Source organism: Sebastes fasciatus, chromosome 24 (assembly GCF_043250625.1).
Source record: "Sebastes fasciatus isolate fSebFas1 chromosome 24, fSebFas1.pri, whole genome shotgun sequence".
Classification (NCBI taxonomy): Eukaryota; Metazoa; Chordata; class Actinopteri; order Perciformes; family Sebastidae; genus Sebastes; species Sebastes fasciatus.
This window is the reverse complement of record NC_133818.1, coordinates 6,135,084-6,149,733: the sequence shown is the minus strand read 5'-3', so window position 1 is coordinate 6,149,733 and position 14,650 is coordinate 6,135,084. Positions and strand designations below refer to the sequence as shown.

At 42.6% G+C, this 14,650-nt stretch overlaps 1 protein-coding gene across 2 annotated transcripts in view; it reads left to right on the top strand.

The window, feature by feature from the left end:
* LOC141762586 (R3H domain-containing protein 1-like) overlaps positions 1-14,650 on the top strand; it is a 46,674-nt gene that overhangs the window by 10,299 nt on the left and 21,725 nt on the right. Inside the window, exons 3-6 of one of the 2 annotated variants that reach the window (XM_074626491.1) lie at positions 4,376-4,577; positions 8,538-8,555; positions 9,100-9,189; positions 13,476-13,599. In XM_074626491.1, the coding sequence (XP_074482592.1) occupies positions 4,416-4,577; positions 8,538-8,555; positions 9,100-9,189; positions 13,476-13,599 (394 nt within the window). In that variant the 5' untranslated portion in view covers positions 4,376-4,415. The remainder of the gene's footprint in view (positions 1-4,375; positions 4,578-8,537; positions 8,556-9,099; positions 9,190-13,475; positions 13,600-14,650) is intronic. The other variant, XM_074626492.1, reaches the window with a different exon arrangement.

The window sequence follows — 14,650 nt, the reverse complement described above, 5'->3', positions numbered from 1 at the left end:
GCAGTGTGTAGGATTTGGCGGGATCTAACGGTGTGGTTGCAGATTGCAACCGACTGAGTACCCCTCCGCTTACTCCTCCCTTTCCAAGACTGCGGTAACGTGAGCCGGAGAATGCAAAACTGTGGTGGCGCCGTTCGCCTCGCGGTACCCCGTTTTGCACTCTGTGGCTCACGTTACCGCAGTTTCACAAGTGTGGCGGAGAACTACGGTGGCCTTCAGGTAACGTAAAAACGTGGAAGGCTATCTTTAGAGCCAGTGTTTGGTTTGTCCGTTCTGGGTTACTGTAGAAGCATGGTGGACTCTGAAGAGGACCGGCTACCTATGTAGAGATGAAGGACTCATTCTAAGATAACGAAAACACAATGATTCTTAGTTTCAGGTGATTATACACTAGAGAAAACATAGTTATGGATATTATATTCCATTTCCACTCCCCCGAAATGTTACACACTGTTCCTTTAAGAATAAACATCATGCAATCCTGTTATTCTGACATGATGCTCTTGTTACGCCCCAATATTATACCTCAAAAGCACTTTCAGCCCTTTTAGCTTATAGCTGTGCAGTAGTGCAACGTCAAGCCCAGCACAATTGTTTCACGGAATCTCAGTTTTCTACAGGTAACATTTATGTTATTCTCTAAACCTAATGGGATGTGTTGGTACCGACTGACGAGTAAGAAAACAAAAATTCATTCAGATGAAGCAAAACATGTATTCTGCAATGCTCTTGATTGGTTGTGTCTCGAGTCAGAAGTTTCCCTCCGGCTACGGCACTGCAGCATTAAAGCAAATAGCTATCATTACATTGAGTGAATAATCCATAATATGACATTACAATATTAAGGGAGCCTTAAGAAAAATATCCAGTCAGGAGACCAATTTGCCACTCCCTTAAATTCCCAGACGTTTCCTTAATGCAACACTAAGGATGAAATGATGATCTATATTACTTATGCAGGCGAAACATCAGGGATGCTAAACAGGCTCAGAGTGCAATTACCTCAGCCGTGAGAGAGACGAGACGGCGGAATTCAAATGCATCAAAGTCTGAAGCCAAATTCAGTCCAACGCACTCCGGTCCCATGATGAAATGTGTTTGGAAGAATGAATGATTCGGTGAGGGACAAAACAGCGATCCGTCACAAGCCCGGCTCTTGAAAAATATCCGTCCAATATTGCAAATCTTCAACAGAGCGACTCAAGAGACTCCACTCATCAAAATGTCAGCAACAGACACTAAATATTCAGAGGCATGCGCGGCACTCTGGAGTATTAAGCTGTTTTCCTTCAGAATGTAAAAATAATGTAAAGCAGCAGCCGGCGTTGCTTTTGTCAAACCCTCTGACAGGTCATTGAAATTCAACATCTGACTCTCCGGCGCCCAGCTGCATTATAGCTAACCTCCTAGCCTCGCACGCCATTGGGTTAGCGCTACATTTGCCTGGCAGGAGAGCTCAGGAGAGCAGCGGACCTCACTAGAAGTCAATTACTCTGACATGGAGGAATTGGATGCCGCCTTTTTTTTTTTTTTTTTTTTTTTTTTTAAAAGTGCTCGCTGTCTCAGCTCTTTTGGGACGGAGATAAACAATCAAGTCTCGGCCAGCCCGCTTTGCCGCTCGGCGATCAGATAGGAAAATGGCTCTGATCACTGGCGGGCAAATAGGTTGAGAGGCCCCCGCTGATTGGCGAACACACACACGCCGCCGGTCACGTACACACACTCAAGCAGAGGAGTAGGTGCTGTCATGTGCGGATCCAGTTTTGATGTGCAAAGTGAATTTGATGAGCCCGTTTCTAATTAACCTATTAATCATAGCTCTCATGTACCAGATGTCTGCCCTCCCTTCTGTGTGTGTTTCACTGCATGGGGCCAGACTGCATAATTAGGGCACATCAGCGGGATGAACTCGCACCGTGACTTCAACATAGGGAGGTCACAGCATTACACAGTTATTTCATGCAACGGACCATAGGTGCAAAGCAACTAACGCTCCAATATTGGCAATAATGTAGAGTTCTTTTATTTTGAAAATTATGGGGGTTTACGCTGCCAAATTAACCAAAAAAGTCTTCATGTTTTATGCACAATGTTTGAACCAGGGAATTTAGTAGTTGATACCAATACCAGTGAAACATCCACTCCTTTATTACCTTTTTACTTACTGGTTTTTGTTATGAAGTTAACTGGATTTATTTAAGTTTCACACCAAAAACTACATTTTACAAGATTACATTTGAACTCACCATGAAAACATTATAATTTATCCATTTTTACTCAATAGAGCCTGAACACATCATACTGTAAAATCACCTTCCGTGTTGAAATCAGCAGGATGAGAGCTTTAACGTTTGATAAAGGTTCAGTATCGGCTTTATGTTGGAGGAAATGTGAGATGACCGCAACAACTTTAGTTATGTTCACCAAATTTTCCAATTAGTGGTGCTCCAAAAAAGGTTGGGGTCAGTTTGGTGCAATGGACCCTTGACCCTGCACGCCTCCTTCTAACATCCATGTCAAAGGTTTATTATTTTCTTGAGCCCAAAGTGGAGACATACTCTTTTACCTGAAGCTGTTGGATCTCACAGGACCAAACTGTCCTCCCCGCTGTGTCTCGCCCGATCCCGTCCATTGTCTGTAGCCGAACAGCTGCCGAGCCGTGAGACAGCACAGACACGGGAGTGACTGATGATCACCGACTGTGTCGATGACACAAAACGCCCCGATCCTCCTCCTCCTCCTGCCTGCTACTTCATAGACCGTTCTCCCAGCGTACATTGAGTTTGAGTTGTCGAACACAGATGTAACTAATGACATTAATAAACGGCTGAATCCCATTTAGATAAGGAGCCATCGGTAATGTCATTAGTTACACCTGTGTTTCTAACAACTCTAAATGTGTGCCATGAAAACATTTGTTCGGCTCCAGATGCTAATTTCCCACGGAGAATCTGTACACATGCTTGTGGCCAATCATTTACTTATTACTGCTGCAGTATTTTCAGAATAAAACATTACTAAACAGTCGTCGAACAACAATATGGAGCGCACCACGGAGGAAGAGCACTGATTTAATGATGCAGTGTGAACAAGTAAGTTTTATTTATTACTTTATAGATAAATAGCTTTCTTCATGTAACATTTATTGGCTATTTTTACTTTTATGAGACTTTGTAATACACCCACTATATATTTAAATGAGTCTATTATTTATTAATGTAGACCTGTGTTATTGTACTTATTGATTATTGCATTTTTTCCACATGTATTCATAATGATGATAAACTGTTTTTCTTACACAGTGTAGAGAAGAATAATGAGCGGCGGCCTCCACAACCGTTGGACACACCCCAGATCTTTACTGTATATTATCAGAAAGCTTGCTTAAGCAATGAATGTTTTAATTCTGAATTTACAAAATGATTTAGCTGTTACGTTGTTGTATTTCTGAAATAATAAATATGCTCGAACGAGTGAAAAAGTGTATTACTGTGTTGGTATGTACAATCATTTTGGCCAAATTTTGAAGTATAAAACTGCTAATAAATGAGTATTTTAGGTACTAGAATTCATGCAATAAATTATTAAAACAAACAGGATTTTTGAGGCTGATATTGGTGTTAATTTTGTTTTTTTAAGCTCTTCTTTTTATTTAGTTATTTCGTTCATTTGTTGCCTGTTGGGCTGCAGTTTGCCATGTTATGATTTGAGCATATTTTTATGCTAAATGCAGTACCTGTGAGGGTTTCTGGACAATATCTGTCATTGTTTTGTGTTGCTAATTGATTTTCCAATAATAAATATATACACACATTTGCATAAAGCCGCATATTTGTCCACTCCCATGTTGACAAATCTCCATTTAAGGTACATTTTGAACAGAAAAAAATGTGCAATTAATTTGAGGTTAATGGGGATTAACAATGGATAATCATGCAATTAATTGTAAATAGATATTTTAATCGATTGACAGCCCTAATTTCCTGAAGACCTCTATCTATTTTTCTCTCGTAGATGGTTAGATCGGCCAAGCTGACTTGTTTTGTTTCCGGTTCGCAATCTCTACTTCTTCTTCTACTTTGTTTGTTGGCGGATTACAGCCATGCGTAGCCTATGGCGTCAACTTCTTATCAAAAGTACAATTCAAATTTGCTTCACAATTGAATGGAAACATGACTTATGAGGTATATGTTATGTGTATGTTCCTGTTATTTCGAGGCTTTACAACTTCAATAAAGGACAATATAATAATGGAGAACTTCAATCTGTGCAGCCTCACCCTAACTTGCAACCAAGTCAACTTTTTTGTCGTGATTCTTTCTTGTAATTTCTCAAAGGCAAAACCGTCCCTCATGGACATTTCCGTCTCTTCCAGGTTCTCTGTATTCGCCAGCATCTCCCAGTAAGACTTTGCAATGAGAATGTCCGATACAGTCGACACTGAAACGATGAAGGTTTCCGAAGCGGCCGACACGGTGCCATCTCCAAAAGACAACAACGCCGGCAACTCTGAGGTCGCCGACCAGAGCCAGAGCAGCAGAGATGAACACGGCGGCAACAATAAGAGGGACGCACAGGTAAAGAAATACTCCTTTCATATACTGACCGGTATTGTAGAGACTGAATGATTGACTTTTTGTCACAAAAGGTCTTTTTTTTTTCAACGTTTCCTCAACCCGTCACATTAGTCGGCTGTTCAGGGAGGTTAGAGGTGTCAGCAGCCTGAGCGGACCCCGAGTGATTTTCACTTTTCTTCCACACTCGTCTCCATGAAAATTCAGTAGCAGTCAACGTCAAACGCCAGCTGCCCTGGGGATCTCCTGTCACCTGCGGCATTCAAGATGATTTTTCCCGAGCTGCTTCGGCAAGACAAATTATTCCTGAAAAGTATCATCTGCACGGACAGAAATAATAATGTGGGGCTCGACTTGCCACGGCACCGAGGTCGATCGCTGCAGAAACTGAGTGGAAACGATCGTTTGCTCGTGGAAACTAGCGAATCTCGTGTATCCTCCATGGGAGACATTAAAGCTAACTGGGGATTCAGGGCAGCAGCTGAGATCACTTTCAAATAAACTGCTAATTAATTAGCTCTCTGTCATTGCAACGCGCATGCTTTGGGACCGTGGACAATTTGCACTTGTTAATTTGGCTTTAAAAGTAAAATTTGTGCTCACAAAATGACGTCTTCTTGAGTGCGGTCAAGGAAATCCAGGAAAGGAAAAGGATTGTGTCTTTGGCTTCAGCCTAAAAATAGGATTCAGGCCAATCTGGCCTCGTGGTCGGAGGGGAAAGCAGAGCGAGGGAGTCAGGCAGGCAGATAATCTGGAGCTCAAATCCTGGCTTATCTACCGACTTCCTGTGTCGATGTTACCCCGAGGAGCAGAATGACACCAGCATGGGGGAGCTGCAGGGGCGAGAGTGTGGGTGAGAGGTTGTAGGAATGAAGGATCAAGGAGAGGAGGAAGGTGAGAGACCATGAGGGAAAGCAGAGGAAAGATGGAAGCGATAAAGATGGAAGTTGCAGCAACTAAAAGGAGCAAAAAGAAACTTAAAGTTAGACTACGCTACTTTTAAAAGACGAAATAACACAATCATCCTCTTGGAAAGTTGACTTCATAAGCAATATAACGCACCATTGCTCAGTTCAATACACTCGGGGGTTTTGCTGCTACAGCTTTACTTGGTCTGGTATGACAAGTAGATTATGGGGGCTAAAGTTAGCAAATGTTTGATAGATATCGAGTCAGTCTGCTGATTTTATGACACTACTACAGTTTAGCTGATGATATCTTTGAGAGGAATAGTTTGACATTTTAGGAAATAGTCTTATCAGTTAGATGACAAGATTGATACCACTCTCATGCCTGTATGCTAAAAACCAAGCTGGCAGCCGATTAGTTTAGCATAAAGACTGGGAGACATGCGATTGGTACAAAGACTGTATATAAGAAGTAGTCACTGTGACGTCACCCATTGGTTTGTGGACTGCGGTTTTGAAGCATCGAGTTCAGTATTTTGCCCACCACCAGAGAAACATTCCTCCTGAACTGCCTGAAATGCCTCGCTTGAAGTCCCGCCTTCTCTTCCGTAATGTAGTGATGTCACCAAGTAACACAATTGCGAAAAATAAAGTGTTTTTGAACATTAAAGCATGAAAACATGTTCTAGTAGAAACCCAAAATACAAGTATTCACCTGAAAATAAGCATAATAGGTCCTCTTTAAAGCAACCAAGTCGCTCTTTTCCTCCATCTAAGGCAAAACTCTGTCCTTCTCCTTCCACATCTCACCTTAAATTGACTTTGCATGCCTCCTCTAATGTTTTTCTTGGTGACCTCTCCAAATGTAGGATGTATCTAGCTACTCCTTCTACCCACTTTTTCCAAAAACTCACCCTAATTATTCCGTGGTCACGCGGGATATGCCAAGATATGCTGACGGCACTGACCTTTCTTGCTCGTAATTTTTCAGCAGCGGAGGAGGTGAAGCTAATTCTGTCGTTCCGTGTAAGGGCATCGGTTAAACGGCTGAAATGTTCATTGTGGGAGAAACGGAGGAGGAAGGGAAGTGGGGTAAGAGACGGGGGAGGTGTAGCGTGGAAAAGCATTCCGACAGAGGAAGGAGGGGTGGGAGACTGGGTGACTTTGCCACCATCTGCCTCCAGCTCTCCGGCTCCGTCCTCTGCGGCAGGACAGGTGGCTGGTGGCCGTCCTACTTCTGCTGACTTCAGCCCTTTCCCTCTCCCCCCTTTTTCCCATTCCTTTATCTCCTGCCGGCATTGTTCATTCCCCACCGGCCCCCACGCCGCTCAATTAGCCGGTGTAGCGGTGCGCTCACAGTCCCAGCCCTCTCCCCCCCCCCTCCTCCATCCACATCTACCTGATATAGAAAGGGGCGCTCAGGTCACAGGCGTCGGAGATGGGCGAACAGTGGCCCATTTCAATTTTTCATAGGTGTTATTTGGCCCTCAAGCTCAATGAGGGAGGGGAGGGGTTGTCCTTTTGATTTCAGAGGACAGGTGTGTGTGTGTGTGTGTGTGTGTGTGTGTGTGTGTGTGTGTGTGTGTGAACGCATGTTAGGAAGCAGAGGCTCTGTTACAATTTTGCCAGAAATGGCTGCTGCCAGGTCTCACCCCCCCCTTCCCCTCCTCTTCCTCTTCTATGCTACTGAGAGACCGTCTGTTTATACACACACACAGCCACCGGCGCGTGAAGCACAGCGGCACCGAGCTGTCTCACACACTGTTGGGCGGCCAGTCTCTCTTCTTCTTCTGCTTCCTGCGCCTCACCTCCAGCGCCGGGGTCTGATTCACATGACAGCTAAATGGAGCCGGGAGCGACGCATAAAGCTGACCCGAATCGCTCGCAGCCACATGTCTGGCTTTTGTTTTTCTGCGGTGTCTGTGTGTGTGAGGAAGGGGCCGCTTTAGTAGCATATGCTCTGCTAACGCCAGATACACACTACAACAGAATCAAGCCGATATTTCCCGACAATCGTCAGCAAAGCCACGATTTTTTGATAGTTCTAAAGATTATCTTTCCAGATATTCCTGTGGTGTGAGGTATGTTAAAAGTAGGGCTGTCAATCGATTAAAATATTTGATCAGAATTAATTGCAAATTAATCGCACATTCATCTGTTCCAAATGAACCTTAAAGGGAGATTAAACAAGTATTTAAGACTCTTATCAACATGGGAGCGGACGTCTTATTGGAAATCAATTAACAACACAAAACAATGACAAATATTGTCCATATAAAGTGGGCATGTCTGTAAAGGGGAGACTCGTGGGTACCCATAGAACCCATTTTCATTCACATATCAAGAGGTCAAGGGACCCCTTTGAAAATGACCATGCCAGTTTTTCCTTGCCAAAATATAGCGTAAGTTTGGAGCGTTATTTAACCTCCTTCCTGACAAGATACTATGACATGGTTGGTACCAATGGATTCATTAGGGTCTTTAGTTTCATATGATGCCAGTATCTAGCTTTAAAAATGCGCCCGATACAACCTCCTAAAGATTGATTGCGTTAATGCGTTTAAGAAATTAGTGGTGTTAAAACAATAACGCGTTAACACCACTAAACAATCGTGGCTTTGCTGACCATCGTCAGGAGGGATCAGGCCCAAAATCGTCTTGATTCTTGTGCAGTGTGTACCCGGCATCAGTGTGTGCCAGCCTTAAATTAATACATCCTTGAGATTTGAGATTTAGAATTTCTTTTTGTGCTCTTACATTTTTCATTTAAGGAACACATGTAGAAACACCTGCATTACAGGAGGTTATTTTGTCTTTTTCCTGCCATCTCCGTATGACTTGTTTTGCAGAGCAAGTAGCGCAACGCATGCACAGAATGTAGGCCAGTCATATTTAATTCAAACTTCTCCACTTTCTTAAAGTACCAATCCTGTTTCCCCGAAAAAACCAAACTTGTGTGGTTTGTTTGATTTTTCTTCCTCTCCCTGCACCCCCTCCTCCCTCCCCTCCTTCCTTCCTCCCTCCCTCCCTCCCTCCCCTACCTACATATGGACAGCCTGTGAAGTACTCTAAGGTACGGTACGCTCGACGTGCATGTTGTGCAAGGATGCTCCAACCATGTGTAATGTGCACTTTGGATTGTGTGCTTGGAAGTTGTTTCCCGTCAAGCAAGTTGTCATCGCACACATTGCTCCTTTAAAATGAGTCGATATTGTTGAGATGCCATTACATGAATGATAGCGGAGGTGTGACTTATGCCAGTTTGAAATGGACATTTTTGTGTGCTTGCTGCATTGCTGTTGATGGAAAAACACGAAGGCTTGGGTTTATGTGAAAATGCCATTTTTTTTATTAAAGTTGATCAAGTTATCTGAGAAGATTTGCAGCGAGAAGCTCGGTCACTTGAGGGAAAAGATTTGTCAGCTAAACTGTGAAATATTGAAACTTGTACGATTTTGCCTGCAAGAATCGATCGTGCTCGCTGGCTGCTTCTGTTTCACTTTGGCTTGTCACTGTGATGATATTGATGCAGTTGTACAGTATGTGTGTGTGTGTGCATGGTTTTAACTGTGCCCACCTACCTACCTACCTGCACCCCCCTCCCCCCCATCCCTTAGTCCAACACCAGGCTAAAGCTCGTGCGGAGCCTGGCGGTGTGTGAAGAGTCCTTCCCTTGCCATAGCCCTGAGCCTTCGGCAGCACCTCAGGTAACGATCTCTGAGTGTATTCACATGAGGGATGTGCTGGTATGCAAGTTTTGCTATTTTACTATGGTGAAATATTCTACAGTTTTTGCAGAGCAGCCACAGCAGGACCAGCGAACCGGGCTGCTAGCCTGTCTAGCTCGAGATACTCTGGCCGTGACTTGCTATACTAACATTACCTCGTTGACCTGCTGGAGTGCTCGGCGGCTTTTTTTATGGATGCCGAGTTGTAACGTTCAGCATTTTATGTGACAAAGACGCAAACATTACATTCTTCCTCACCAGTGTGCAGACGGGCGGATGGTGCTAGTGGCTAGGGCTGCACTATAATCAAATATTAATCACGGTTTTGGCTTCCCACAATTAAATGAACATGATGGACTGCGATATTGACCTTTTTAAAATGCTCCGCTCATAGAAAACTGCTGCATAAATCAAGCGCTTTCTAAACTAACAGCTAGAGACGAACCACCAATCAGCAGGACAGTTTTCGACAGTCTCATATATTCGATTTTTGCCTCCACGTAATGGTTTTACGTCGACACAAATCGGCACAGTCAGTAACGTCACATAACTATAACGTGTCATAGGTGTGGAAGTTCTTCAGCGTGAGATAAGCAAACATAAAGCTGCAATTTTTAACAACTGCAAGTCCAAAATAAGCCGTGAAGGAACAACCTTAAAAACCCTTGAAACCACTAACTTAATCAGACACTTATTATATTATAATTCGTACATTATGATGCATTCAAGCTCTGCTCGGTAAAAATGAGTATTGGACGATGGTAGATTATAACGCTATCGTGATGCAAAATGTAGTTTTTGGTGAGAAACTTGAATAAATCCAGATGTTTGAAGATATTTTCACAGCAATATAAAATAGATATTAAAGGGGGAATTATGACCTTTTTAACACGATGATCGTAGCATGAAAATTTTATACCGGCACATCCCTAATTTTATGCAACCGCACTCTGTTCATGTGGAGTAGAGGTCATCCCATCAAGCCCAGTGTGACATGGGTGTTTCTCCGCCCACACGCTCATAGCGCCGAAGTGCTGACCAGGGATCAGTTCTTCATTTCAGCTCATTACAACTGAGCAGGTAGACCTCTGATGCTCCGTCTGACAGCTGTGATTAAATACCTGCCCGCTGGCCGCTTGATGAAAACATCACATCATCAAAACAGAAAGCGCAGAGCTCCAACAGCGAGCCGTTTGCTAAATCAACTCTTATTTTTTTTTTAACGGCGTATCTCTGGGCGAAACCCCCCCCCCTCCCTCCCTCCTTCCCCCTGTCTGATCGAACTTCCCTCCATTACATGCCACTCTGCACCGCTCCTGGCGCGCACACACGCAGGTGTGTTTTTTGTTCCAGGCGTTTTCAGCCAGTCAGCACCGAGCGCCGTAACCAGAGGGCGGTGTTATTCCCACAACAGTCTCGCATCGTCTGCACTCACACGACGTCCTGTATTACCGCCATCAATCATGTCGGGGAAATTACAATTTCCACACGTCAGCTACAGAGAGCTGCGGAGCGCTCTAATTGAATACTCCTGATATTTCCCCCTCGCTACTGTTATTGGGCCCGGAGTCGAGACTCGCACACTTCTGCGGCGAGCGAACCTAGAGGGGCAAGGTAAAGCAATAAAGGAAGGAGAGAGGAAACACGCTGATTCCCATTCAAACCTCAAACATTTCCCATTGTTCCTCCGCTTTATTGGCTCCGATGTCAGATTGTGAGCGTTCACAAAGGGCTGCATGTATCTATGGGCTGTCCAAGCATCCTGAAAAACCTCACATTGTACGCCGCGGCTGTCAATTCCAATCAATGGCCGATAGTCAACGGCCTCTGAATACACTTTTTTTTTGTTTTAGAGTGACAGCACGTTCATTACTTATTCAGGGGACCCATCATTTTCCCGCTGTTTTTCCTTTATCTCGAGGTAAATGGATGTCAGGAAACAAATGAGGCAGCTCGCAAACAGCTGCACATCAACCGAGGCGGCTTCCATGTGATGCCGAGGGTGGCATTAAGTAGCAAACATCACCGCTTCGTGCCAGGGGGAAGAGAAAAAAAAAAAAATCCTTTTGCTTTGATGAACATAAACTCGCTGTCACTTGCACTCATTTTCGCTTTTCTCCCAGGCAATTAGTCAGTCACGTTTCTCATTAGCATATTACATTTTCACATAGTCGTCTTGAAACGAAGGAGAACGCGGCGTCTCATTATCTTGCCTCGCAGCTGTTACGGGCATCAAACTCGTGACCTTTTTTCGGTTATGAGCCGCTCTCCCGCCACTAGGTCACCCCCTTCATTCATTCATTTCTCACACACTCTCTGATGTTAGCTTCCCAGAGTTGCGTTTAATCCACTTACGGTGCACTGGCAACCCCTTCTCCTCTTTTCAGCTTTTCCTTTTCAGCCTTTTGTAGAATTGCCTGAAAAGCAAATCAGATACCGCTCTGAGTCGAGTGTGTGTGTGTGTGTGGGTGGCGAGGAAGAGCACGACTGGGGTAAATCAAGGCCATTTTTAATAGATCTCGCACAACATCTTCCATTCAGATTGCAGCAGAGTAGATTTTTCTTTTCTCTTATTTCTTCTTACAGTCGGAGGGGGATTACAGCGAACTCCTCCACTCTGTTGGATTTTAAGGGAATGAAATGTGCTGTGTTGTTTAATTCTGGGCTTCATGTTTTATTCAGGTGCTTTAATAAAAAACTAATCTGGCACAATAATTACCATTGTGATTTGGAATACATGGGCACATTATTACCAACAAGGAAACGGGTTTGGATGATAAACCAGGACAGTTTATTAACCCATTTGTGCCCGTTTGGCTGAAAAGGGAGTTTATGTTATCATACTATATCTAGTTTTAGGGCACACGATGGGGCTGCTGTTTTTTTTATTATATATTTTAGGAATAAACAGTATTCCCATTTGCCCAAATACTAGATATGATAAGTAAATGTCTGTATCTCAGAAACTACAAGGAGCCCAATCAAGTATATAGTATTTATGAAGTCATAACAAGTTGAATATCAAATATATGCCCACATATGCAGTGCAAAAATAACATATGTCAAATGGAAAACATTTAAAAAACTTATTTTATCCTAATTTTCCAAAAACCACACTTTTGACTATTAAAATGTGATTTAAAAATGTCAAAGTTGTACAGTTAAATATTTACCCAAAGTATGGTTGTACCCAATTTCAAGACTTTTGACGAATCAGAACAAATGTTGTGATATTTTTCCTTCTCATACTACATCTAGTATTTGGTATTAACTCATAACAAGTTGAATATCAAAGATATGTACACATATGCAGTATAAAAAAATATTTCATATTTAAAAAAAACACGTTAGCGCTTTTCCTCATTTTTCAAAAATCCATACTTTGACTATTAATAAAAGTGTGATTTTTTTTTATGTAATCTAAAAATGTCAAAGTTGTATTGTTAGATACTTGCCCAAAGTATAGTTGTACCAAATTTCAAGACTTTGGCATTTTTCCTTATCATACTATATCTAATCTTTGGGTACATGTTTCTACTGCTTTTGCGTTATATTTTAGGAAAAAACAGTAGTCCCATGTGCCCAAATACTAGTATGATAAGAAAATGGCAAGGAGCACAATCAAGTATTTGGTATCTATGAACTCATCACAAGTTGAATATCAAAGATATGCACATATATGCAGTGTAAAAAAAAATATATTTCTTATGGAAAACATTTAATAAACACAATGTTAGTTTTTTTCAAAATTTTGACTATAGATAAAAGTGTGATTTTTCATGTAATCAAAAAATTTCAAAGTTGTACTATTAGATACTTGCCTAAAGCTTGGCTATACCAAATTTCAAGACTTTTGACCAATCAGAACAAACGTTTTGGCATTTTTCCTTATCATACTATATCTAGTCTTTGGGCACAAATGGGTTCAGTTGCCCACGCTATTCTCTAATTAACCCAGAACCTCAGGCAAGATCATAGAGAATTAAAAGCCTCATATTTAATGCCTCCTTTCTAAATGACCGTCTCATGTCTGTTCTTCGATCAACTTTTAGGATCTGAAGCTCTTGTAAAACGCTGCACTTGTGTGTGGTTACTAGTCGCCTCACACACACACACACACACACACACACACACACACACACACACACACACACACACACTATCCAGCATTTAATAAGACCTCAGCAAGATCTGCTTCACACACACCTCCTGAATCAATCAGTTTTTCCAATCGCTATTTCTCCTCCCTCCCCCCCCCCGAATAGGATGGATTCCTTCTCCAGCCCTTTGAAAAGGAAGATCGAGCCACACAGGACCAAGCTGAGAAAGAAGACGGCTGTGATAAGGCGGACAAACCTGAGAAGACGCAGAGGAAGATGCTGTCGAGAGGTGAGGAACGCAGTCAGTGAAGTGCAACTGCAGAGATTTTTATTTTATCGTTTTCTGTTTTTGGAAATTAGACCTTCGTAGTCATCACATTCCCAGGAGCTGAAATCTTTCCATTAACACCTCAGCTTTCCTTACATCATAAACACCTGGAGCCTCATTTATAAACATTGCTTACTCCCAAAAAAAAGGAGCATGAAAGATGCTTTTTACCATCCAAAATATAGAATTTATACAGTATATATATATATATATGTTTATAATATTTTGGTGCTGCAGGCAAAGTGTTGAAATGAAGCCAATGCTTTAATGATACTTATCACACAATCCGTGTCACTCAGCCAGATTACAGCCTTCTGTAATAATTATATCTCTTACCGTGTCACGAGGAACAGACGATCCTAAACTTTTTTTTTTTTTTTTCCCCCACCACGGTGCCCTCCAGTTTGTCCACAAGCACTTCTCCGTTTTAAATGATATCTCATTATGGGCCGATAATTGGCGTGATTCAGTTAATTGCAACAAGCTCAAGGTGTTAAGCAATTATACGGATTCCCACGGGCGTCCAAAGGTGTCTGCTTCCCTCTATGGAGCAACACCGCTGATGAGGCGGCCCTCCAATTATAGAAACCAGACACCCACCGGGGGGGGAGCTCCGGTTGTCCCCTGACTCCCTCTGATGGGTCCCATCCTTTTGTTGGGAACACACTTTTATTTTTACTTCGTTATCCGACCACTTCCTCATTTCTTAAATGGCTCAGCTGGCAGCGCTCACAGCCGAAGATTTATTTATTTATTTCATATTGGTCACACCAACAACAACAACAACCACCAAACAGCACGCTCCCCTACAGCAATGTCACCCTCAGTGAAGTTTCTCTTTTCACATCCTGACTTTTCTATTTTTTTCACAAATAATTGAATGACAAGCTGATTAATTTGCGTTTCACTCACTGTTTATCATTAATTTGGGGAGTTAACGGGCCGGAACATTTCCAGTTCCTTATTATTCATATAAATGACTTTATATTCAGAAAATGACATGCGTGTAATC